The sequence below is a fragment of the Oryzias latipes genome, chromosome 24, assembly GCF_002234675.1.
Source record: "Oryzias latipes chromosome 24, ASM223467v1".
NCBI lineage: Eukaryota > Metazoa > Chordata > Actinopteri > Beloniformes > Adrianichthyidae > Oryzias > Oryzias latipes.
In genome coordinates this window covers 21,946,647-21,972,447 of record NC_019882.2, presented here as the reverse complement: position 1 = coordinate 21,972,447, position 25,801 = coordinate 21,946,647, and the positions used below count along the sequence as shown (strand labels likewise).

General features: G+C 44.7%; 3 protein-coding genes across 6 annotated transcripts; 1 reads left to right on the top strand and 2 right to left on the bottom strand.

The window, feature by feature from the left end:
* Positions 1–693: 693 nt before the first annotated feature.
* Positions 694–9,553, bottom strand: LOC101168591 (zinc finger FYVE domain-containing protein 1). 4 transcript variants are annotated; one of them, XM_011492068.3, is made up of 14 exons: positions 9,228–9,465; positions 8,849–8,895; positions 8,264–8,741; positions 7,936–8,179; positions 7,608–7,862; positions 7,306–7,520; positions 7,122–7,228; positions 4,614–4,722; positions 4,444–4,541; positions 3,691–3,808; positions 2,269–2,439; positions 2,007–2,187; positions 1,674–1,787; positions 694–1,599 (listed from the first exon to the last, which is right to left on the bottom strand). In XM_011492068.3, the coding sequence occupies exons 2-14, from the start codon at positions 8,866–8,868 to the stop codon at positions 1,367–1,369; spliced, it is 2,343 nt and encodes a 780-aa protein (XP_011490370.1). In that variant the 5' UTR covers positions 8,869–8,895; positions 9,228–9,465; the 3' UTR covers positions 694–1,366. The 4 variants fall into 4 exon arrangements, with proteins under 4 accessions (XP_011490370.1, XP_004083975.1, XP_011490369.1 ...); XM_004083927.3 differs by lacking the exon at positions 8,849–8,895 and having other exon boundaries at positions 9,228–9,553; XM_011492067.3 differs by lacking the exon at positions 8,849–8,895 and having other exon boundaries at positions 9,242–9,466.
* A 245-nt stretch (positions 9,554–9,798) lies between these two features.
* On the top strand, positions 9,799–14,027 carry pigh (phosphatidylinositol glycan anchor biosynthesis class H). Its single transcript, XM_004083926.3, has 5 exons — positions 9,799–10,231; positions 12,242–12,451; positions 12,533–12,616; positions 12,685–12,799; positions 13,730–14,027. The coding sequence occupies exons 1-4, from the start codon at positions 10,055–10,057 to the stop codon at positions 12,757–12,759; spliced, it is 546 nt and encodes a 181-aa protein (XP_004083974.1). The 5' UTR covers positions 9,799–10,054; the 3' UTR covers positions 12,760–12,799; positions 13,730–14,027.
* Positions 14,028–22,430: 8,403 nt separating this feature from the next.
* rhov (ras homolog family member V) lies at positions 22,431–25,018 on the bottom strand. Its single transcript, XM_004083925.4, has 3 exons — positions 24,333–25,018; positions 23,757–23,815; positions 22,431–23,622 (listed from the first exon to the last, which is right to left on the bottom strand). The coding sequence occupies exons 1-3, from the start codon at positions 24,535–24,537 to the stop codon at positions 23,176–23,178; spliced, it is 711 nt and encodes a 236-aa protein (XP_004083973.1). The 5' UTR covers positions 24,538–25,018; the 3' UTR covers positions 22,431–23,175.
* Between the last annotated feature and the right edge of the window lie 783 nt (positions 25,019–25,801).

Below are 25,801 nucleotides of genomic sequence, written 5' to 3'. Positions count from 1 at the left end.
TAAGGCTGTGAGGGGCTGTAAGCTAGCGGGAAGGCACGATGGGGAAAGGGGGGGGGGGCTGACTTACCCAGCACTTACAGCCCCGCCTGCAACTCAGAGGTATATTTCTGATGATCTCCTGCCGCTCTGCAGAAACTATGTCCTAGAAAACGACACAGGTTTTTGAATTTGGCTAAAAACAGCTTCATCATAATGAAAAGATCAGTGGGAAGACTCTGAATAGATCAACAGATGAGTGGGGCTTTAAGGTTTTTGGAGGTTAAAGCAGATGTTTCATATCTGCAGCTAGTAGATCAGTTCCTGACTGCCAGGCTGTGAGCCAGCATGATGGGGGGAGAGAGTCTGGCTGCAGTGATGCTGCAGCTTGACGCTCTGAGCTGACGGATACCTGCTGCTTTTTGAGGGGGAGCAGCTCCACCAGAACTCCACACACATCTCTGCTCATCAGTTGGCCACTCCTAGTGGAAAAACGAATTCTCCTTTTACATTTTGATGTTTGTTGTAGTGATTTACAGATAAACTTGATTGAATTGAAGCTTCCCATCATTCTCTACACAGGTCAATTTGGCAGGAGTCTTCCCACCAGACCTGACATAAAAACCAGACGAGGAAGTCTTGAAGTTTCACCTCTCGTCCAGTGAGCGGAGGAATGAGCAGCGGAAAGCTTCAATGACAGACTCAAGGCCACCAGAATAAATGACAGACTGGTCTTTAGTCATTCTTTCTGCAGAATTACCCTCCATTACTTCTGAGAGCTAAACACAGTTACAGCAGAGCCTTTCTTGAATGAGTGATTGTCTTCAACCCTTTAACACCAGAGATGGCACTGGCGATGCACACTTTTCGGCATCCCATAACCTTTGAACCGTTAACCTTCCTACTTCAGAATCTGCTGAAGATACGCTGAAGAGTAACGAGAAGTCAAAGAACATCAACACTAGAGCTAAAGCTCTGGTGGTAAAGGGTTAAAGCCAGTTTACACTTTGAACCTCCAGTAGGTCTCCAACCATCCAATGGACTGGGAGAGGGATCTGAGATCAGTTGGAGGGGTTGCTGCAGAACCCTAACTTTGTCTGTTTTCCAGCTCTCCCTGGACTGCTTGATGCTGAAAACCTCAATCTGGTGTGTTCTGTCAACTAGGCTGTGGAATCACTTGAGTCGGCCAATCAGCAGCAAGCTGGTCGGGGAGGACTGGAAAACGGGCACGGTTGAGGACCACCGTTGGCCAGCCCTGGGTTTCTGGTTGGTGGATGGCGGTTGTTGCATTTCTTTCTTGGAATCTGCCTGTTGTTCACAGAGGAAATCAGTTCTCCCTCCGGTCTCTGCCACACGTTCTCTAACTCAGCTCTGCACCGCCGACTGCCTGCTAAAGGTCGCCGGGTTTCTGGCTGCAGCTGTTGCAGACCCGGACTGGGTGGTCCCAGCCCCTGGATGGCACTAGCTGGCGCTGTTGGGAGCAGTCATCACACACGCCTTGGCCGCAGGCGCGGCAGTGATGGATGGTCAGGCGTGGGAGGAACTCTCTTTGGCACTCGCAGCAGCAGCGGATGTCCTGATCTGGGACCCAGTATGCAGGCCGAGCAGCATCCTTCACCAGGCCTGGACACACAAGACAGTCAGCTGGAATGTCCCGCCTTTCCCAGAGTCCTCATCACGGGGAACTCCATCCTCACCCAGAGGAATGTCAATGACTCCGATCACAGCGCCAAGCGTGTTCTGCACAGCTTCCCCGACCTTCCTGGCTATCAGAGAGCTCCTCTCCTCTTCAGAGACAGCATCCTGCACCTCTGCAACAAAAACAAAGGAAAGCTGATGTGGTCAGGGGGTCCGGTCCTTGAGGGGCTATGTCCTGCTGGCTTTTCAGATAAACCAGCCCCCTCCTACTGTGAACTACATGAATCAGGTGTGATCCAGCCAGGAGCAGCAGGAGGGGTGCAGATGGAACACAAGCAGGACCCCGCCTCCCCAAGACTGGGATTGAACGTTCTTGAGTGTTTCTTGTGTACCAGGTGGGATTTCTGGGTTGTGGAAGCAGGCGTCACAGACTCTAACCGGTGCCGGTCCCCAGCCCCTCTCTGGGACCGGTCTGGACTTGGAGGAGCATGCATCGCAGAATCCCTCCCCACAGGCTCGGCAGTGGTGCTTGGTGGTGTTAGGCTGAAACTCTTGGCTGCATTTATGACACTTCTGCCACAAAATGGAAAAAGAAAGAGCATTCAGTCGCTTTGCCCACAGGCTGCAGGGTTGTTGAACACTGCAGCTTCGTACCAGGATGAGGGAGTTTGGTTTCCAGTAGGGTGGAGCAATCTGGTCCGTGAGCCAGGAGGTGACAGCTTTGGCGGGTGTGACACTAAGTTCAGAGACGGACTGCGAGATGAATTTGACTCCATCCAACAACCTCTGAGCAGCATTGTTGTTGTCCTTCAAAAAACTGTCAGACTGCAAAAAAAAGAAGACTGAGTGAGAAACTATCACCAAAACACTCAGAAGCTGGTTGTGATTTTTCAGAAGGTTGGTCTGAACCAGTGGCGGTTCTACACTAACTAACTCCCTGGGCAAGTAACCCCCCCCAAAATTTGACGACTACCCTTTGTGTTTCCTATCTTTATTTGGCCATTTTACACAATAAATGCATGAATTTAATGAACTCGTATGACAGGGGGGTCAAACTCAGTCACACAGGAGCCTAAATTAAAAACACACTTTAGGTTCTGGGCAGAACAAGATAAACATTTACTGAACACACTAAAGCTAAACTTTTACACCTTTTAAAGCTTTAAAATGTAACTTTTCGAGCATAAATATAAATAAAAATAGGAATATTAATCCAGAATAAATCAAGTTAAACCTTAAATAATGTATTTTGTTTTTCTAATCATAAAATTATATTCTGTCAAAATTATACAATTATGAACACGCTGCAGAAAAAAACAAACATAGCCTGGAAATATTAATAATTAGAAATAACAAATCATGTCTTTCCGTTTTCTTTGCCCTTTTGTCATTTTTTTAGCGCTGGACTCCTGGCATCATTTTTATCAGTAAGTTCATTTCTGCTTGGTGTGTGAAACGTATCACAGGGATTTGAGTTTTCTAAAAAACTGTTATTGTGAATACCATTTTTAAGTCTTATAAAACCTTAAAAACTAAATCATAGAACTCATCACTGATTACTCCAAAAATTTTTGGTATTTCCCTAAGTTTGTGCAACACCAACAGTAAAAGTCCTCCAAAAAACCTCAATACATTCAAAAAAGCTGATGTCATGAAGTGCAGCTTTTTTCCTGCATTACCTGCTGTCTTTACGTCAAATACTGACACCAACTAAACCACAGAAAAGACACGTCATAAAAATATCTACAATAGTTGGTAAATAACATTATTAACGTGAGCTGCTGAGTGATCCAACAGCACGCCATGATCCAGGCGTTGCGTAATCGCGCTGCGCTCCCTGATTTTAGGCCGTTCCAAAGTCTGTGAAACAATAGATCTTAGAAAACCCGATAGTGGCGCAATTTTTCTTTTCTTTCAAGCACAGGGATGCCGCCCCCTCCCCATTGAAATTTGCGCCCCGGGCATTTGCCTGTATTGCCCAAAGCGTAAAAAAACCCCGTATTGCCTAAAAGCGCTACTGGTCTGAACACCACAGCTGTGTCTCTGTAGAACCCGGTTCTTCCCCTCCAAACTTACTCCGGGCCAAACGTGTTGGATCTCCGTGCGCACAACGGTCTCCACTGGGTCCTGGTTTCCATACCAGTACTGCCTGCTCCTGTAGATCACTCCACAGTTGGGGCACTCCAGGACGTATCTGCACAGAGAAAGAAACCACTCCTTTTTATTTTGAAATCTTACTCCGATCAGCTTTTGAACCATTTACAAAGCTAATTTACATTGTTTTTTTTCCAGAAGTCCATACATAGAAACGTGGAGGATGACGAGGAAGTAGTTGATTTGAATTTTCAATAGTCCCACTCTGATCATCTTTTGATATATTTACAGCCCCTCACAACACTAAGCTAACGTTAGCAGTGCTACAAAAAATAGTGAGCATACATCGTATCTATCCAGCGGTTCTGATCCAGATTCCAGCTCAGAGCAGGAAAACACAGACGTTCATGAATCTGTCTGTGTGACAGTGGATGATCAGAATGGAGCAGAGCAGGGAGACTTTGACCCCGTCCAGTATATTATTTTACATCACAAAAAGGGTCTTTTTCAAAAAGCACATATTGGTCTGTTCCTGATGCAGGTTGATGCATGTTCTCAATTTTCTTCATATATATATAACCTCCATCATGAGAAAAATGGTACAAGAACATGTTAAATGGACTAAAAAACCCATTTTGGGTCTTTAAACGGCATTTGGAGGAATGTGTGAGATCTGAGTGGAGGTTCAATGAATCCAGTCAATTTCTAGTCCAGTTTTGTGGCAGTTAGACTCACCCAGACCAAGCATAGACTGCCAAGCCAAACCAGGGAGAGTCCGACGAGGCTGTCGTTTTGGGAACCACAATCACCTCCTTGCCCCCCTCGTAGCAGGTCTGCTGGTTTCAGCACAGGAGCTCAGAACCTGAACATGCTTCCTCACAGACATGCATGGTCTAGTTACTTGCCTTGCAAGTGTAGATGCGGTTGTCCAACTGAGCAGAATAGCAGCAGCGATGCTTGGCTTCATGATCCAGTCCTTCGTTTAAGTGGTTCATGCTTTGTTTGCAGCCCGAGCTGGAATGATAGATGGAGGATTGAACTATCAGAATGACCGAAAGAACTTTGCATTTTCAGCTGAAAGAACGGCAAAGCCATTTCAACATCAGCATATGATGCTGGCTTCAAAGAGGGTTCATGATGTGGTGAAGGAGGGCATTGGGGGGGCTGATGGAGAGAGGATGCAGAGGAGAGCTTAGGTGGATGAATGGACACTGCCTTGTGAAAGTATTCAGCCTTCTTGAACTTCTCAACCTTTTGCCACATTTCAGGCTGCAAACATAAAAATATAAAACTGTAATTTTTGGTGAAGAATCAACAACAAGTGGAACACAATCATGAAGTGAAACCAAATTTATTGGATATTTTAAACTTGTTAAACAAATAAAAAAACTGTAAAATTGGGCGTGCAAAATGATTCAGTCCCTTTACTTTCAGTGCAGCAAACTCTCCAGATGTTCAGTGAGGATCTCTGAATGATCCAAGGTTGACCTAAATGACCAAAGATGATAAACAGAATCCACCTGGATGTCATCACGTCTCCGTATAAATGATCCTGCTCTGTGATCTGCTCTGTCTCAGAGGTCAGTTTAAAGTGCAGAGAGCATCATGAAGAACAAGGAACACCAGGCAGGTCTGAAATGTTGTTGTGGAGAAGTTTAAAGCAGGATTTGGATAGAAAAAACATCCCGAGGAGCACTGTGCAAGAGATTATATTGAAATGGAAGGAGAATCAGACCACTGCAAATCTACAAAGACCCGACCGTCTGTCTAAACTTTCAGCTCAAATTAGGAGAAGATGCACAGAGATGCAGCCAAGAGGCCCATGATGACTCTGGATGATCTGCAGAGATCTACAGCTGAGGTGGGGAGTCTGTCCACAGGACCACAATCAGTCTTTTACTGCACTAATCTGGCCTGTGTGGAAGAGCAGCAAGAAGAAAGGCATTTCTTAAAGATATCCATAAAAAGTGTTGTTTAAAGTTACCCACAAGCCCCCTGGGAGACGCACCAAACATGTGGAAGAAGGAGCTCTGGTCAGATGAAACCAAAATCCAACATTTTGGGCAAAACGTTCTGCTTGTTGTAAAAGCAACACAGCTTCTCTTCCTGAACACACCATCCCCACTGTCACACATGGTGGTGGCAGCATCATGGTTTGGGCCTGCTCTTCTTCAGCAGAGACAGGGAAGATGGATGGAGATAAATACAGGAGCATTCTGGAAGAAAACCTGATGGAGTCTGCAGAAGACCTGAGACTGGGACGGAGATTTGTCTTTCAACAAGAAAATGATCCAAATCATAAAGAAAACCTACAATGAATGGTTCACAAATGAACATATCTATTGTTAGAATGGCCAGAGTCCAGACCTGAATCCAATGGAGAATCTGTGGAAAGAACTGAAAACTGTTCACAAACATCCATCCAACCTCGCTGAGCTCCAGCTGTTTTCAAGGAGGAATGTTTAAAACTGATGGGAAGATCCCCAAGAGGCTAACGGCTGGAATCACAGAAAAAGGTGGAGCTACAGAGTCTTAACTAAACCCTTGTGCTATCCTAGATGACCCCCCCCCTTCCATTGACGTGTTCTCCCTACCGTGACAAAGGTGGATAAAGGTGGAAAGATTTCATTTAATCCATGGACACCAGTGAAGATCACAAATCATTGAAGAAAAAAGGTTCAGCGCACTGTCTAGTGGGTCTAGATGACCCCACTCCCAATGGTAAAGTGCCTAGGATAACACAAGGGTTAGGTCAGGGGTGGATCATTTTGCACGCACAATTTTTCAGTTTTTTATTTGTTAAAAAAGTTTGAAATATCCAATAAATTTGGTTTCACTTCATGTTTGTGTTCCACTTGTTGTTGATTCTTCACCAAAAATTACAGTTTTATATTTTTATGTTTGCAGCCTGAAATGTGGTAAAAGGTTGAGAAGGGCTGAATACTTTCAGAAGGCAGTGTATCTACCCCTTAAGAAAGCAGCCCAAAGACAACCAGGAAGATGATTTTTAATCTTAATGATTTCTTTCTTTCCATCTGCACTCCTTCTCCCATCAAAAGACTTAAAGGACAAACTTTTAAAAAAAATGTTTTGGTAGCTTGTTGTCCAGCATCCTGACATGAGGGAGCACCTGTGGCTGAATTAGCAGGTGAGCTTCCTCACAGAGGCTGGACAAACGCAGAAACCACCGGAAACCTCCAACAGGAAGAAGAGGACTAAAGCAGAGGAGGAGAGCATCCCCCGCCCAAACTGAGGGACGGCTGTGGGGGAGTTGATGTTTACCCAAACCACGTTTCTACATTGTCCATGGAATGAAGCTTTGAGGTGTAATGTTTGCCGTTTCACAAACATGTACGTTTTTAAGCCTTTTTGATGGAAGTTTGATAGTTTTTCTGGTTCGGCGCTGATCATACCCACAGCTGAGGCACACGCTGCAGCAGGTGAAGTACTCTTCTGGAAAGAAGGAGGTGGTGCTGCTGAGTTCATCAGGCATCTCTCCACTGAAGCGCTCGCTCAGGGCCTGAACCAACGGGGGAACAGTCTTAGGGCAGCAACCTGGTTTACACCAAACGCCGTCTGACTGACTGAGCGACGCACCTGCAGAGCGCGGTAGATGACGCCTGCGCTGCGAGGGGAGCGGGTGCTGTTGTTGTCCAGCTGGCGCTCCAGGCGGCGCAGCAGCCCGCTGAAGTCTGTGGGAGGGTTGTAGGTTCGGGTCCCGCAGTACTGCAGGGAGCTGAAAGCTTTGGGGAACAGGCCCAGCTTCTGGAAGCGCTCCTGCAGCAGACACTCCGCTGATTCCAACTGCCTGTCTGCATTTTGACAGACCAAGACAGAGAGACATGTAAGAACATTCAAGTCAGCAGACATGGAGATTGGCTGCAGGACGGGTGGAAAACCTGATCCCAGCAGCTTGGTGTGGACGGTTTCGTGGAAGACGATTACTGCAGGGCCCAGTGTGGACAACGGGACGTCCAGACCGCAGCGGCTCGAGGTCGCCTTCAGCTCCTTGGTGAAATGTTTCAAGTAGGCATCTGAGGCGTCGCCGAGGAACCGGAAGAGGTCGTCATGGAGACGGTCGGAGTGCGTTCGGTAAATAATCACATCCGAGATGGCCAAGACTTTGAGGAGGAGGCGTTGACCCTGATTAGCTCCTAATTAAAACAGAAGGGAGCTGAGAATGCTTGCTTGCTTAGTGACAAAGAGTTTCAGGTATTTGTTCCATACCAGCCCCCAGCAGCCCCTCCGTATCGATGACCACCACTCTGTGCAGAGGATCCAGAGCAGCCCACACCCCCACGGTGCAGGACTCCTGGGTGGGCAGGGTCTTGAACACTTCTCTTCCAAGAAAGAAGGTGTGGTTTAATGTGTGGGACTTGCCCTCTCCAGTGTTTCCAAAGATGGAAACCACTTTGAGGAGCTCATCTGGTGTGCAGCCTAGTCTGCTAACAAAATCCTCTTCATCTTTCACCTAAAAACCCATTGAGATGATTTTACTCATCAGGAATGTTCTGGAAGAAGGATTTGGGACAAAGTAGGTTTGTTTGGCACCCACCTGCACCTCCTCCTTCTCATTGACTAACAGGAAGCTGCTCGCCTCCTCCAGCTTGGATCTGAGGGCCTCCACCTCCATCTCCCCATCCACCACGCAGCTTTCCTTGGCCGGAGGATAAAGCGTCAGCGGGTGCTTCCTCTTGTTGACGCCAGCATGAGTGCGTTTCTGGCAGTCTAAACACAGATTGATCTTACAGCCCTGACAGCGCACCGCCGCCCGGACCCGGGTGGCGTCGGCCCTGCCCCCCTTACAGAGGTCACAGAAGGGAACGTGGCCGGCCTTGATCTGAACCCGGTCATGGTTTCTCATGCGCTTCTGCCGGTGGAGCTCCAGTTCACAGCGGATGCACTGCAGGCTGCCGCACTCATCACACTCATATGTGGCTTCGTCTGAGCCCCCACAGGCAAAGCTCTCTTGACAGACCAAGACCGTGGGCCTCCCTTGCTCCATTTCTGAACCTGGCTCGCTCATTGTGGACCTGAAATTTGAACAACAGTGACTTTTAAGAAAGATGTGTTAAAGACTCCAGAGCATGCAGGTCGCTCAGGTGTTTGTGCATGAGATGTCCTGTAGACGAATGTTTACATTAAAGAAGGTCCAACCATTCATAGATCCACCAACAACACAGACACCTGGAGGGGAAATGGAAAAAAGTATGAAAAATTAAAGGTTAATGGGGAATTTTTAAGGTTGATTCCATTAGATTCTGCCTCAGACAGATCAGTCTGGTTGGATTGTAGGAATAGAAATGCATTCAGTGATTAATTGTTACCAACCACACATTATAACACACTACACATTCTGAAAATTCAGAAAAAAAGCATTAAAAGAATACCAACAGCTGAGGCACAGTAAAAAGAATTGGGCCAGAATGAAAGCAGATACATACACAGCCCATTTGTAAGGAGCTTTAGTTTAGAACATTTGCTCTGATTTTCCAAATAAATACATAATCGGCTCTTACCTGAACAGACTCACCTGTCCCACGGAAGTGAGTCTAGCCCCGAAGGTTCAGCAGGAAGCGATAGCGGCGTCACGCTGTCAAACATGCATGTTTACAAAAAGAAACAACAGCCCCGCGAGAAAATCAGCTGGTTGCCTTGTTTTGTTGTCCATGTCAAGGGTCACAGCGGCGCAATGCATTTTGGGAAATGCATTTCCAGTGAGGGTCGAGCTCTTTGTTTAAAGTGAATCATGAAACAAACATGTAAAAGTTACTTTTGCTTATATTTATAAATCTAAAGCTTTTATCTCCACATTGAAGTTCCTCCATAAAGCCCTGTACCTAAAACTCTCACCCATAATGCTTTGCTACAGCCGTCATTACTGGGGGTAAGTTCGTTTTGTACACAGAGGGCTGCCGGAAAGTGGCTTACTGAGACTTGCGCTTATTTTAGGGTTCTGATGAATTGAAATATGATATCATAAAATAGGCTTTGATCATTAAATTAATGTCAAATAGACTTAAATTCATCTTTGCTGCGGCTGTTTTGATTCCTGTGCTTGTTTAAGCGCCCCGGTGTCAAAAACAAAAGCACCCGGAAGTTGCGTCACGTGAGAAGTTTTTTTCTTTTACATGAGAAGTAGTTATGCACAAATGTTTTTACTTTGCAAATTTTACTGTTGACGTTGTTTTTCAGATGAACAGGGTTGAGTGTGATCTTTTAGTCCCCGTATTCAGGTGGAATTAACGGCATTAGTCTGCTGTTGAGGTGCTAAGCAACAAGCTAACTTAAGCTAGCTAGCTAGCCCAAACGGACTCTCTGAGTTTTTTCCCTCACTCCTGATCTGATGGAAGAAGAAACATTCTCTGACATTAGAGGTCAGCCCATTACTCTGGGATGTCAGAGGCACTCCAGCTTCTGCACGGAGTTCACTGTCAGCTCCCCCAAGGTGTCCATCGGGAAGGTCCTGGCGTCCACCTGCTCGGTGTGGCTGCTGGCTTACCTGCTGTTCTTCTTCACACAGGTGAGACCTTCTGTCTGTCTGTCTGTCTGTCTGTCTGTCTGTCTGTCTGTCTGTCTGTCTGTCTGTCTGTCTGTCTGTCTGTCTGTCTGTCTGTCTGTCATGGTGGGAGGAAAAGAAAAATGACTTGATTGTTGTGGGAACATTGCCTTGTAGATTGTCAGAACCGCTTCTGGTTCTGGATCTGGTTTTGTGTCTGCTCTGGTTTAATAACGTTCACATGGGCTCTTCATCCCGGCTGGTTCTGTTTGCTTCTCTGACTTTACATAATTGTTCAGGCATAACTTTAGCCTCCAAAACTTACTTTCCCATGGGGAAATGTTAGATCAGGGTGTCTTGTCATCGCTACAAATGATTGATCAAAGTAGGAACGTTTAGGCTTTTATTAGGTTTAAGTTAAAATATAGAAAACCATTTAATGGTAGAATAAAAGCAATTCCTTTCCTTTCTTTGTCCCCAATGTCCTGCAGTCTGATGATGTTGATGATGATGGTAAAACCATCACTGATCCCCAATTGTCCAACATTCCCCATAAATAATGCAAAGTTACAAAACTACACAGAAGAGGAAGTGAAATGGAGTTAAGATCTAAATTCCTCAAATGTACTATTGCTCCAAAATGCAAGAAATTCATTTCAAAATTATGAGTGATGTTTACCCAAACGCGAAGAGCTGTTGGGTTTATGCTTTGGTTTTCAGCAAAACAGCTGAGCTTTCTGTGATATGAACACAGAATCAATAGATGGATTGTTTTATCAATGCATCAACTGTATGTCAATGGCTTTTGGCGGATTGTCGTTGTTGATGTTGCACTACATTTTCAGAAAGCCAAGTATATTTTGGAGTAATCTGCAGAGAGAAATGATTTAATTTAGTTCTTAATCTGACACACAGGCTGCTTTGAGACTTTACAAACCTTTTCATTTGATTCACTGTTCTGTTTTGGTGCATTTGCTCGGGTGACACAAATGCAAAACAGAAATAACCTCTAAATCACGAACCATATCTGGCTCTTTTGATGGTCACATCTGGCTCGCAGACAAATCTTTAATTATAAAAACAATGTTTTCATTAAACCAGTCCTTCTCAGGCGCGATGTGATGCCGGGGGGGGGGGGGGGGGGGGCGCAGTAGTAGTAGCGGTGCTTGGACAAAAAAAAATCTGCGCCACTATTGGTTTCCTATTATGTGTTACATCACAGAGTTTGTAGCAGCCTCAAACTGTGAACCATCCGTCCCTGCAGCTGCACGCCCCCGTCTCTGAGAGGGGGGGGTAGCAAGGTGACACGCACACTGAGTGTCAGAGCTTAGAACACGCTGTCCGTCACATACCACACACTGCAGCGTGTGAGCACTGCTGTACTGACAGTGTTCGCATTTCTCACATCTATAGAACATTAAGACTAAGGGTGTGACGATAACCGCATCACCACGGTGATCAAAAATCCCACACCGTCACAGCTCTACTCCACAGCGGGTTCATAATAATAATGAAGTGATAACGTAAAATAATAAGGAATCAATCACTGTTCTTCTGGGGGAAACCTGATTTTATTACTGTTCTCCTTCACTTGGTAACACCAAACATGAACGTGCATGTACTTATTGTACTTGAAACGTGTTGAAATTACGCAAAATACACACATTCACTTGTATTTTTAGTTTTAAACATATTGTATTGCTGAACAAGTTGTGTGGCGTTGGTTACGGCCTGGAGTAACTAGAATAAAGAACCTTAAAAGAGGTTAAGTCTCCATGCCTCAGTGTGGGAAAGGTACGCTACAATATTGTATACTATCATTAAATTACATTGAAAAATATGTGGTGTTCATGGCTCTCTCGGCCAAAAAGGTTCCCGACCCCTGCTCTAGAAGGAGAAAAACAAAACAAATGAATAAATATTTGTATCTATTCTAGTTCAGGCTGAAGTTTGAAAAAGCAAAGGTAGGAACTCTGAGACATAAACTCCTCCCACCACCGCCAACCATAAAAGCTCATGTTTCCTGTCCCGTAGAACACGGCGGTTCTGTCCAGTGCCATCCTCGTCACCTTGGTCGGCATGGTTCTTCACATCCACTTTGTGAAGGTCGACCACGAGTCCCTTCTAGTCATCGGGTCTTTGGGCATCCAGGTGTCTTCTAGCTACGCCTCAGGCCGCGAGATCACGTCCTTCATAGAGATGGGCCGGATTAAAGACATCGTCATCAACGAGGCTGTTTACATGGTGCTTCTGTGGACCAATGTCATTGTAATCATGGGTCACCTCTGGGACGCAGGTGTAAAAGCCGTGTGTCCTTCATTCCAGCATCAGATCATCTACCACCTGTGTGTGCTGCTGAGGGAGCCGGCAGAGCCAGACGCCGTGGCGGGTGTGGTGCCCTTGTTCCAGGTCAGTGCAGGCTCATGGTGTGAGGAACAGTGCCAGAGGTTGATCTTCACCAGGACTTTGTCTTTCAGAGCTCAAAGCCTAGACTCGGTTGTTTGGTAAAGGTTTACCGCAGCTGTCAGGAGATCCTGTCCAAGGTTCCATGAAGCTTGGAGGGGACGTCTGTCTGACCACACTTTGCTTCTGGTATGTTTGAATCCTTTTAAATTGGACAAGAGTACAGGAACTTGTTAATGGTTTCTGCCAAATATGTTTTGTCCTAATATTTCAAAAGTCATTCTAAAGCATCACAGGCCTCTTTCACTAATCAAATGCAGCTTTCAGAGTCAAGGCCCGTACACACCGGGACGAATATTCGCCAGGCGTTATTCGCCAGCGTTTTTCGCCACGTTTTTTGTGTTCACACCCAGGCGATTTTCGCTGACGATGAGTGGAGTGAACATGCAATTTCATTCACTGACATTAGATGGCGCTTAATGTAAAACAGAAATACTCCTGTACACAAGGTGGCGCTGCGCAACTTTACGCTTCTGAAAGTCGCTTTTAACTCAGAAGAAGAGAGCAAGTATTTACGCGCTTGTCAGAATCAAACAAAGAAAACATGAATATTTCAAGCACCAGTAGCTCCAACTGGTGCTTGGTTCGGGGATATTTTAGAATGTCCATCATTATTGCTTCGCGGCAGTGTAGACGCTACTTGGCGTCTATCTTCTTCGCTGGTATGTGTGCTCAGCAAGGCAGTTTTGTGTTTGAGCGCCCCCAAGTTGTGTTTTACTGTAACTTCAGAAGCTCCAGACACGTGTGCAAAAGCGCCATTCTCATTGGTCGAGTAGATTTCGACGCGACGCGTCAAACAAAAAACGAACCCGAGGTGTTTTGTTTTTTTTGACGCTTTGACGCGTGGCGTTTTTTTCGCGTCGGTGTGCACACTCTCATTGGTGCCCTTTGTTTAGTCACGAGGCGTTAAACGTCGGCGAAAATCGCCGGCGAAATTCGTCCCGGTGTGAACGCGCCTTCAGTCAGAAGAGAGCTGCAGAATCCCGGTTTTGTTTAGGTCCCATGTCGGGTTTTTCCCTATTTCCGTCTGTTTGATGTCAGTCTTCTCTGTTTCATCAGGTCCAGGGAGGCTTCTTAGAGCTCTTCATCCCTGCTCTGCCGAGCAGGTTGGATTCTGGTGCTGGTGTCAGTTTCCAGCGGGACGTGGCCTCCGCTCCCTGCCAGTGAACTCTCTGACCCCGTTGACCCTGAAGGTAGCACCTCTGCAGGACCACAGCCCATCGGCTGCACTGAACCAACCACTGAGGGATGGAAATGTTTCAGAATCCCAACATTTCTACCGAAGCGCTGCTTTCTTCTGTAGGAATCTCACTTTTAGAGTTGTAATTATTACAATAAAAAGAAGGGAAAAAAAACACTTGAGAAATGTCTGTGTGTAATGAATCGGTGAGAGTTTGACTTCATTGAAATAATGGAAATATTCCCCCTTAATGAGGAGATTTGATTTAATTAAAGTCATTTGAGCTCTGTCATGGTTTTCCAGTAGAGGTCAGCAGTGGAGCGATATCATGTCTGAGAGCAGAAGAGTTTGGTTTGGAGGTAAAGACGCTCAACCTAGATAGATAGCATCAGTTCAGAGAGAAAGTTCACCTCTTACCGCTTGTTTTTGTCCAAATGATGGAGCAAAAGGTTGTTTTAAAGAAGTGATACAAAACATTTAAGCTAGCTGACCGGAACTTCTTTTTTCACCGTGCGGTTATCAGGTTTTAATGCATAGCCAGCAGCCAATCAGAATCGAGTATTCAACCGGACAATGAGATACTTTTCTTTATTTATTTTTTTTAAACTTGTCCTGTCCAACAGCTGGGCAGACAGATGAGAGCTGAGGGCCTCTTGTGTTGGACATATTTTACTTTAACAAGAGGGGTTATTAATCTTCAGACAAACCAGAGGTATGTCTGAATAAACCCCTTTTGGAATTGAGGCCAAACTTTATTAATTTCAATCATGTCTGAAAATCTTTGGTGTTGGACCGGACGGAAAAGGCAAGAGGGGAAGAAGAGAGAGGGATTAGAAGGGGGGGGGGGGGGGGGGGGGGGAACCATGAAGCAGCATAAAGCAAAAAGCTACTGGATGTTTATCATTACAGTAAGGTTCAGATGTAGTACAAATCTCAAAGGGGCGGGGCCTGTCCACACACACACTCAAATGTTATAAACACACCTGTTAGCTGCAAAAATGTCCACATGTCAACATGTACACAAAACAGATAGTGTTCACAAATGCATGCTTATACCTACTAGCCAACTAGTGTGAAATATTTCATTCAATCATGCAAACTATTAGTGCAAAGGTGAGCTAACACCTGTGCTCAGGTGAGTGTTTATGTTCTTCCAAAATGGGTGGTGGAATGTGAAAAGAAGGAAGGAGAGTGCCCAGCCATCCCCACACCAAGACCCCCACCGCATGATGGGATACTTTTTAACACACTTTGCGGAAGCAACCTTCAGGCTTCCACGGCGTGCGTTAAAAAGTATCGCACACTTCGTCGGCCATTAACCCTTACATAAATAAAATGTACAAGTGAACATGTGTTTGTAGTCAGTTTTGTTCCGTGCCAAACCCTATGTGGGGTTTTATTTTCACAGGGTCAAACAATCTCCGACCCAGGATAATGATGAAGGGCTGCTGGGAGTGGCGTCTTGTCTCCCTGTGTGGGTTTGATGTGGGTTTTAGTGTTGGGGACGACTGCATGTGGTCTGCAGAAACAGCTGTCAGCAACAGGACATCCGTTTGGTTTTAGAGCATCCGTCCAACCTTGGTGGTGTCTTCATGCTGCAGTGCTCATAGGCACAAAGGCACTGGTGCATTTAATGCTGCTCAAACTGATCAGAAATAAATCTGAACTCTCAATAAACTCTGTGATCCCATCAAGGTGTCTTCCAGTGAGAAACAAAGCTTTAGTAGTCATCACATTCCATTTGATATATTTTTTTTGCACAAACCTTCATTTTCTGACTCAATCAAATATGAAACTCAAGCCTTTCCTCTGAGTCTGTTCTTGTTCCTTCCCAGCACAGACGTCTTCATCAAATCTAACACCTTCATGAAAGCCTCAGTCACACTTCCAAACTCTTCTTTTGCTGTAACATCAGTGCATAGAGCGGAGCTGCCCGCCCTCCACTGTACTGAGCCGCTTTGTTAAAATGCAAATCCAAAAGCACGCCGAGAGGCCGTGCTGCCGCCACACCCTGCACAAAGGAAGTGAGACAAACCTCCTGTTGGACTGGCTGCTGCCTGATGAGACAGAAGCCGGCTCTGCTGGTTCTGCGGGGCGGCTGACATCAGAGAGCCTGCAAATACATATCCTCTTCCTTCTGTTTGTCCTCACAGAACCAGAACAGATTGAGCTTTTATCTACGATCAGGCCGAAACCGGAATGAAAAACGGCCTCACGTTTGCTGATGGTTCACGGTTTGATGACGGCTTTGTGTTAGATGGGTTTTTTCTGGACGATCCTCCAAACCTCAGCACTGGTCAGACATCTGGATATGCAGTCCTCATTTCAGGCTTTATTGATTGAAAAAGAAGTCATTAGAAATGAACGTCTGAGTCAGTTTTACCAACAAGTCACGTTTGATTGTTCCTGTAAAAGAGGAAAATAATTCTTCCTAAATCAGGGAATGGCAGTTTAGTGTAAAAGGATTTTTCCTGTTGAGGTTTGTGATCAAGAACCCGTAAAGTATCGGACAGAAGAACAACACTTTGGTTGTGCAGCAGCAGCTTTTTGCCTGTAAAGGCCCAAACTTCATGTCCCGTCCAGATGGTCCCGCAGATGTGAGCTGCTTTCCTCTCTGACCCCTGCATCAAAGTATTTTTGAAGTATTTCAAGAAGCTGAGCGTATAGCCATAACTTATTATCCAAAATATCCAAAGGCCAAAGTATATTTTCCAAGTGTTACTAGAAGACAAGCGGGATTGGCTCCAGAGCCAATTATTTTTATGTTTTATAATTTATTAGAAGAGAAATAATGCAGCAGTGATGTCAGCATCATTTTCCTCAGTAGCTCACCTTTCATGCTGCCCCCACCCCTGAAAAAGAGTGACTCACATGGAGACATTTCTCTGCTGGAAGCAAGCGGTCATTCTGTGCTGGACGGGTCCAGACACGACCTGCTGCCGGCTCACGCTGACGCACAGCCGTCTGTCTGGCTCACATTGAGGTTTTTATTTTTCATGAACAGGCAGACTGATGGGCTGTGGGGACGTTGAGCTGCAGTCACGTTTGGTCGTCTGTCCAACCCTGAGACAGGAAGTGTGTGAACTGAATCCACTAAACTCTGTCCAGGCCCCCCAAGGCCACGCAGACGATCTTTGTGTGTCCACTTCCAGAAGTTGAACTGCGACACTACTGACTGTTGTGTTGATGCTTTCACTTGCTTCAGCGCCACTACGTGTGAACGTCACAACCCCCCCTCCTCCCATGTCTGCTAGACACTGTGAGAACACATCACTGCCTCGATTCCCAGATGAGGACACTCCCAGCAAACCGCCCTCCATCCATCGATCGCACTCCAACCCCGTCACGTGCTGCTGATGCTCAGTGTTTCTCCCAAGCATGATCACCTTAAAGCTTTTCACCGAACACGCAGACCTCACTGCTCTGCTCATCAACACACAATCAGAAACGTTTGTGTAGAAGCACACGGCCGTACATCTGAAAACCACGGACCGTCACGAGGACTGAAACACCTTTGGGTGTCTTCTAGAATTCAGTGCAGATGACATTTTTGAGGACATAGAGGACTTCTCCAAGACTGCACCAACCCATCCAGTGTCTCTGTAGAACCATTCAGCCAGATGACTGCCCTGTTCAATAATGAGAATGATGAATCTGAACTGAATAGATGCCGTTAAACCAGAAAGAACTGATTTTACAGTAGTTAACCAAGATAATGACAAACTCTGTTTTTGAGAGGATGAATAGAAAAGCACCACTCTCTACACATGAAGAGCCATCATCCAATCAGAATAACTTAAATTATTTCTCTAAAATAAATGCTTGGAAAGATTTTACTCTCCATGGCTCTCCGTAGTAATGCAATTTATTTTTAATTTTAAATCAATTTTTGACACAAGAGGCCTTCAGGTCCTATCTGTCTGTAATCAGTGGATTACAGAAATGAATGATGAAGACTTCACACCTAAACGCTCACCTCTGCAGTGAACATGTCAGCAATAAATTGGCTGATGTTTTAAGTGACACAGTTCAAAGTGTTGTACTATTTGCTGATAAAGTTAGATAAATAACAAAAATTGATTTAAAATTAAAAACAATTGCATTACTCAAATGAAAACAGAGAGTTCATCATTGGATCCATCTCAATTCAGCTCCAGTTTTCCAGCTAACATTGCAAGATCCCATGAAATAACAGTCTGAATACCCCCCCTGCAGTTGTTGGTGCCTCCAGGCACTGCCAGTTGGGACATGGCTTCGTCCTTGTTATGTTTGACATCAAAACTGACAGTTTCTGTTGTGACAGAAATAACCTGAGCTTTCTGTTTGTTTTATTTCACACAGGCTCAGTTGTAACAGATTGATTTTTTTATTGTCTCACAAGTTTTATGCGAATCTGAGAAGGAAGATGCTAGATTTGAAGTTTAAAACCGCCATACGTTGTTGCCTGTATTGCTAGTTTGTACAGCTTTTCTTATTATGCTATTTCAAAGAATTGCATAATCCATTACCAGCAATGATCACTAACCTAATAACCTTCCATTTCCAGATCAAACTAAACCTAAACAGGAGCTGAGCTGGTTAGTGGTTTTAACAGAAATGTGGGTGGGACAGAGGAACTGGTCATGGATTTTAGGAGACCTGCATCTCTATGCGTTGTCAGGAAGTGGAAACTGTCAAGTGCTAAAAGTACCTGCAGAACAACTTCTAAAAGTACCGGGTGACCAGAGAGATGCCAAGCACTAGACGGGCACGAGTACACTCTACTCTGAAAGAACCCAGGTCCTGTAACGTGCAGGAGCCATTTTGGTTTAAAAGGACATTTCACAGATGAACAAATGGATCCAGAGGACTAGACAGGTCACTGCAGAAACAAGGAGATGGTTCTGCCTGTGAGAGATTGAAGAACTCTGGACATGAATATCTTTTAACAGATGTCTTAAGATTTGTGTCTCTAACCTGCTCTCTCATTCTTGCAAATATCTATTTTGTCTAATCTCTATTAGTCTTCCGATCGTCTGCTGTCATTTCTATGAGTGACTTCTCTTCTCTGTTCCAAAATACTTGATCCACAGATTTTGAGTTTGTCTTCATTTTGTTGAGTCCCCTTTGCTGTTAACATAACTTTTTTGTCTATTAACAAATTGTTGGTGACTTTACGTTCATTTCCTTCATAGTCCCTAACTTGTGTCTTTTTTTCCATAATAGACATAATAGATTTCCCTGGAAATCCAGGGATTATTAAAACAGGTTCTAATATCCTAAAGAGAGAACTCAGTAACTGTAGCTTGAGAGGACAGGAAGTACACACATTGATACTCTGATTAACCTGACTATTGTCTTTCTAACCTATGACGTTTGGTGAGTTTTCCTTCCCTTATAATGTATTTTCATTTCATTTCATTTCATAAAGTTAATTCTAGGGTCTGAGTCTTTAACTGAACATAAACAACTACATGTGCACAAACACAATATGACAACTGCTTCTTGACCTGTGAAAGAGACACTGGAAGTAGGGCCAAGTGTTCCTCAAAGCACAACAGTTAAACTGCCACTTTGGAGGGTTAAGGAGCAGCAGGAGCGTGAGCCAATCAGCTTTGAGCTGAGCCAGGCAGACCTGTCAGGGCACCTGCTGATTCCCAGGCTTCGTCAACAGCAGAAGACTACAGCGAAACCAAGACTGATACTGGCCATGAGCCAGAGGAGGACCTGGCTGACTGCTTCTGTCTCCTTTGCTGGAGGGTGGAGATCCAAAGAGGAGGACCAGCCTTTGGTGGGAAGATGAGAGTGACTAACCATTTGAAGAGGGGAGAAAGAAAAATAATAGGAGGAAGAGCAGTTTATTGACCCTGGGAAGCAAAAACCTGTTTGCTGTTGCTCAATGAGAATATGACTGACTGCACAGTGTGTGTTTAGCACAGTGTGAGAAAGTTTAGTCACAAGGACTTGGTTGAAATTTGGGAAATTTTCTCTGTACGTTTTTTGGAGAGGCTAAAGCTGTGCTACCTGTTTCTGAAAATACTTTGAATGAAAAAACACTCACATCTGTTATCATGCAAACCACAACAACTGAGAATTTAAACTCGATCCAACAGAAAGCATGAAGTCCTACCAAAGACTTCAATGTCTTCCTGTTTGACGCTCAGCATTGAGGGGTTGGATTGGGGGGTTAAACTCCCAAATAGTTCCCAAGCACAGTTGTGTCTGCTTCTCACCGCTCTGCCAGGGGACAGGCCAAATGGGGAGAACAAATTTCACACATGAGACTTTAACCTGACTTTAAACTGAGAGGGGCTGCGCAGCGGTTAGCACTCTTGCCTCATAGCAAGAAGGCCCCGGTTCAAGTCATGGCTGGGGGACCTGTGGGGAGTTTGCATGTTCTCCCCGTGCATGTGTGGGTTTTCTCCAGGGTCTCCAGCTTCCTCCCACCATCCAAAAACCTGCTTCATATGTTAATTGGCAACTCTAAATTGTCCCTAGATGTGAGTGAATGGCCCTGAGACAGACTGGCAACCTGTCCAGGATGTCCCTTACCCTCGCCTGCAAGTGGCCGGGATAGGCTCCAGCAGCCCCGTGACCACAAAAGGGACAAAACGGGTTTAGAAGATGAATGAATGAATGAATGAATGAATGAATGAACAGAGAGGGAAAAAACCTGGTGTGATGTAAACAAATTATCTCTAAATGGGTAAAACTACAAATATAATATTCAGTACTTCAAGTCAGATAGATAAATGCAGAAGGGGGTACTAGAGTAGGGGATACAGGCGATACAGAGGGAAGACAGGACAGAAGCCATGGGAGAGACAGGCAGAGAGACGTGTACCTGACTCCAGGAAGTCATGTCTGGAGAGTTGGGGAAATACCCACAAAAGTAAACTACAACTTGTGTACATGCAATACTTCAAAAAGGAGCCATAAGAGTTTAAGCTTTGATACAGGGATCAAACTAACTCATCATTCATCCAGTCTAACTTGTTCAAATACTTTGATTTAGTGGATTACAAACTGACTCTTTGTGCATAAGGTTAAAAAGGAAATTGTTACCGGATGGAGTTTAAGTACAGCTGAACAAGAGAGAAGGAGGATCCAATCTAAGGGGTCACTCAGACCCAAAAACAGCTTTATCGTGGTTTTTGTACATCAATAAGAGTGGTGCAATGAAGGACCAAGTTAGGAGAGGAAAGAAATCAATGTGTGACTATGGCTGGAAGAGATTGCAGCTGTCATTAAAAACCAGAAACAATCCAAGTTTAAGTTTGGTTTGAGTGAAACACATTGGTCAAATGCGGGCTACTGTGCTGCATTTTGCTATTTCGGGTCGTTTTATCAGCCGTTTACAATCATTACTTTGACTCACAACAATATCGCACATTTGGTAATCAAGACAAACTTCTGTAAAGACTGAGCCAGAAGAAAAGTTAAGGAAACGTTTTCCAGACTCTTTCTTGGTGCGGTTTTAACAAACATGAGACTCGTTGTCATGTCATGATGTGTATGAGGAAGCTGAAGACCTACATTTGAGCTGTGAAGATGGTGGAGTCCCGTTTTGATGATGACAGCAACTGTCAACAGCATCACAAAACCATGTGACCAGTGTTCTGTCTTAATATATTCTACATATGTTGAACTCTACGAATGCGTGAGAGTCCACTGTTCTCTGAACCACCTCTGCAAACCGGCCAGGTACAGTTCACTTAATCCTGACTGAACGTGGAACACATGGACCCCAGAAGACAAACCATAGACTTTTGGATCAAATGTCCTGTGAGGGTCTGGACTGGTCCTCAGTGTGCTTGTCTTGGAATTTGGGGGAAAGTGCTCCCAGTATGGTTGGGGTTAAAATGATTTCCATTTTCCATCTGAAGAGGTTAAACTGCAGGGCGGGGTTGGAAGGGGACAGGATCACTACATCAACTTTCTACAGAAATGTTCATAATGCATGAACGTCCTCAGACACGTTTTCATTCACACAAGATTTTCTTATATACACAGCTGCCAAACGTACTGACTCCAAGTAACGCGACCAGGTTTAAGGTTGGTAAACCTGTGACTGGAGTCAGCGGACAGAACAGCAGTTCTGTTCTGTGATAGTCCGTGATAGCTCTTTAATCTGTCTGCAGTTCATGCTCAGCACTACATTTTTATGTTAGACCCTCTGATAGACCAGCAGCCTGTTCAGGATGAACCTCGCCTCTCTCCTCACACTAGCTGGGATAGGCTCCAGCAACCCCATGACCCCAAATGAGACCTAGCAGGTTCAGAAAATGGACTGAATTTTTTTCTACTGCCAGACAGGTCTTTTTAGAATGATTTTTATCTGACTCTGCCATTTCCTGTCTGGGAATCAGAAAAGACTGAGGTAAACTATGTGAAGGTGGTGTTGAAGATCCTCAGACAGAGGATTGTTTCCCAATGACAGGTTGTTCTGCTGAAGACCCAGGCCTGACAGGCTGTGGGTTCTTCCTCTGTATTTGCATTTTAATCGATCTTGTCAGATAAAGCAGTCCGATCACAATACGGTTTTAAGCTCTCTGACAGTGAAGTCATAACATCACACAACAGTTTCTGGAGGTAAAACACTGATTTGGAAACTCATGTCTTTTATTTCATAAAAAACCTGTTTGAACAAACAGAACCGTAATCACGACTTCTACAAGAAGCAACACATTCACCAAGTTTGCTGTGACTTTCCAACTTAAGAAGATGACAAAAAGTTCACGTCTCAAATTGAAGCAGAAAAGCCAGAAAGTTTGTTTTATCATGAATATAATTTTATGTTCGTGAAACCTTAGAGTTATGTTGTAATGTTGTGAGTCACAGCATCCGTCTTCAAAAGTATTAATAGTCCCAATGCGACAGGCAGGTGACTGCAAGAGAAATCCCCGAACCAAACCAGACCAGGAAGCTCAGACAAGCATGTAGAAGTGCAACCTTTCACAGCAACCTGCACTTCCAGCTGCTGCACCTTCATGGGGCACAGTCCTCACATATCTTTCTGCTCTTTAACCACCAGCAACTGCTGTGAGGGAAACCAGCGTGCAGCCGCCTCCTGCTCCACATCCAGCTTTTTAGGGTCCCAGTTGCTGTTTTAGGTGCAGGGACAAACTGCCGTGAACCTGGACTCCTGTCTGCCTCTCAACAAGACGGTGGCTGTTCATCCCAGTGACAGTGATGGCTTTGCCTCGGAGAAGAGTCGCACACATCCCATCCGAGCATCCCCTTCAAGCATCACAAGAAGAACCGAATGCTACAGATAAGGGGGTGACAGTAAACGTGACACACTTCAATAAATTAAAGATGAGTTTACAACCCAGGCAGAGAGAATTCAGACAAAGCAGAAGACCTTCTTCCAGCTGCATCTGGAAAAGGCTTTGGTTTTCCTGTCAGAGAGCCTCCTCTTCTTATTCTTGCGAGCTTTATTCTTAATTGCAGCAAAGATTGCCGCATCAAACGCCTCCTTCAAATTCTTTTGTGTGAGGGATGAGCACTCTATATAGTCTGTGGCCCGTATTTTATCAGCCATGCTCCGCGCCCGAGTGCTCGGGACTGGCTTCACGTGGCATTGGTCCAAGTTGATGAGGACGTTCACGTCAAGCATCATGTCCATCTGAGTCCCAACGAGAATGATGGGAGAGGATGGGTTGTGGGCTCGGATCTCCGGCACCCACTTCTTGGTGATGTTGTGAAATGAGGTAGGGTTGACCATGCTGAAGCACAGGAGGAAGACGTCTGTGTGGGCGTAGGAGAGAGCTCGGAATTCATCAAACTCTTCCTGAGGGAAAGACAGGAAAATTATCACACTTTTGCATTTTTTCATTCGTACAAACTCTCGTTCACCTGGTAAGAAAAATAAGCCTAAAACACAAGAGTAGAAAAGATTAAAAAGGAAAGGTCCGGTGGTCGTACCTGTCCAGCAGTGTCCAGAAGCTGAACTTTAACCGCAGAACCATCCACCTGGACCTGACCTGAAGACACAAAGGATCAAAATTGTGAAGTCAGATGTTGGAGATAAATGGTTCACTCCAGTGATACACCCAGGAGGTCATCACAGGTGTGTGCTTCCAGACGCTGCCTGCATGGCCATGTGTCCATGCTTTCACACTGGCTTCAGGGAGAACTGAAAGGTTCAAGAACCTCTCTGGAGTGACGGTCAAAGCAAACTCAAAATCCTGTCTGATAATGTTCAGATGGCTCTGACCAAACATGTTAAAGGAAAAACAATGAAGTATCTAGGCCTCTTTCCTCATGGGATCAATTAAAGATTTATTCTATGTTTTTGAGTTTAACCTTTGATATAGACTATTTTAATGTGTTTTCTTTGTATGTCGATTGTAATTCATCTTAACTGTTGAGCAAAACGTTTTCCGTTGAATTCATCAGGTAAAAACAAAAAGACAGTAAAGTAACCAGAGAGTTTTACTGTCAGCTTTACCTTCAAATGATTGTTGTTTTTTTTTTACTACAAATCTCCGTGAAACTGACCAGAGAAGACGTCGAAGCCGGTCTGCTGGTACTCCACCGGGTATCCGTTGGAGATGTAGCTGATGATCATGCTGGTCTTCCCCACGGCTCCGTCCCCGACCAGCATGCAGCTGATGAGTCCGGGGTCCAGCTCGTCCTCCCGGGTCAGCACACAGTCTGAAGGGACTCGGGACTCGTGGGAAAAGTAATCCATGTGGGGGGGCATGTCGGGCTCAGCTCTTACTCCCGCGTTCTGCCCGCCGCTGATGTCGCTCGAGGATCCAGGCGCGCGCCTCACTGCTGGAGTGAGCGCAGAGGCTGACGGTCACTCAGACAGGTGAGGATTTGCATAGACACTCCCCCTGACACCAGGAGGAGACACCTGGAGGAGCAGAGGGTTCTACCTCCCGGTGGCAGAAATGACAGCTTCACTCCCTTCACTTTTGACAGCTGCACAGACGTGTTCCTTTCAAAGTAAAATACCCCCTGTCAAAATAAGATCCTCCTGGTGAACTAAAAATGTGAGAAAGTCAAGCCACACATAGCATTTCCTGTTATCAGGACGCCCTTTTACTATCGATTATAAACATGACAACACTGATGCAAAATCCAACTTTGAAAAATGTATTAAAGAATGTAAAGAAACAACAAACCACTGTGAAAGTAATTTACCATCATGTTACTCAATAATCTGACAAGTTAAAACAGAAAACAAAAATGACAAATTAACTAAAACAAATTAACCAAAACGATAAACCTATATTTTTATTTAAATTGTTGGTGTATTTTTTTTTTCAAAGCCGAAGATCCACATTGAAAAGAGAAATGAGCTGCATGGGTCTCAGGAGACCCCTGCTCTACATTTACCTGAAGCCCATTTCTACAGGTTGATGACATCAACTTTGTGTGTGTTTCTTTGTTTTCTATCATTTTTATTATCATTTGTTTAAGCTATATGCTATCTAGGTTTTTTATTGTTCCTTGATGTTATTTCTTTTTAAAAGCTTCACATATCTCTAATTAAATGACTATGTGAATAAGACTGCGTGCATTACTGTTTCTAAGGCCACAGGACTCCATTAATGTGGGACAGATATGTCCAAACATGTTAAACGTCAGACAGAGACACCGAGTCAGATTCATGGATGTATTCAAGTACACGCTGAGTTTATTTTGGTATTTTGTTATGAAATATGACTATTTATAAACTAAAATGGTAGTGTTATAGTCGTTTATGCTTAGAACAAACAAATTAACCTGAAGACGACTCGACTTCAGTCAATGTGGTCGGAAAATGTCATTGTTTTCTTAAATTTCTCCACGTTCTACTTTTTTTTGAGGTTCTTAAAATAGCATTGGAGTAGAACTGCCTCCTTGCAGGGCTAACTTATTTTTTCAGAACACAGAACATTAACATGTACATCAATTGTTCAAAGTACACGCATACACACAAATAAACTTTTATTAAATTATAAAGCTGAGCAAAATTA

What these genes read in the sequence shown, in the direction of transcription:
- LOC101168591 (XM_011492067.3), bottom strand. Translation starts at nt 9,312, where the DNA reads ATGTTTGACAGCGTGACGCCGCTATCGCTTCCTGCTGAACCTTCGGGG. An exon ending in GACTCACTTCCGTGGGACAG is followed by an intron (nt 8,742 to 9,241) that starts GTGAGTCTGTTC and finishes TTCAAATTTCAG; the next exon opens with GTCCACAATGAGCGAGCCAG. An exon ending in CAACCCAGAAATCCCACCTG is followed by an intron (nt 1,788 to 2,006) that starts GTACACAAGAAA and finishes TTTTTGTTGCAG; the next exon opens with AGGTGCAGGATGCTGTCTCT.
- pigh (XM_004083926.3), top strand. Translation starts at nt 10,055, where the DNA reads ATGGAAGAAGAAACATTCTCTGACATTAGAGGTCAGCCCATTACTCTG. An exon ending in TGCTGTTCTTCTTCACACAG is followed by an intron (nt 10,232 to 12,241) that starts GTGAGACCTTCT and finishes CCTGTCCCGTAG; the next exon opens with AACACGGCGGTTCTGTCCAG. An exon ending in TCAACGAGGCTGTTTACATG is followed by an intron (nt 12,452 to 12,532) that starts GTGCTTCTGTGG and finishes CCTTCATTCCAG; the next exon opens with CATCAGATCATCTACCACCT.
- rhov (XM_004083925.4), bottom strand. Translation starts at nt 24,537, where the DNA reads ATGCCCCCCCACATGGATTACTTTTCCCACGAGTCCCGAGTCCCTTCA. An exon ending in CGGCTTCGACGTCTTCTCTG is followed by an intron (nt 23,816 to 24,332) that starts GTCAGTTTCACG and finishes TTGTGTCTTCAG; the next exon opens with GTCAGGTCCAGGTGGATGGT. An exon ending in TTCTGGACACTGCTGGACAG is followed by an intron (nt 23,623 to 23,756) that starts GTACGACCACCG and finishes TCTTTCCCTCAG; the next exon opens with GAAGAGTTTGATGAATTCCG.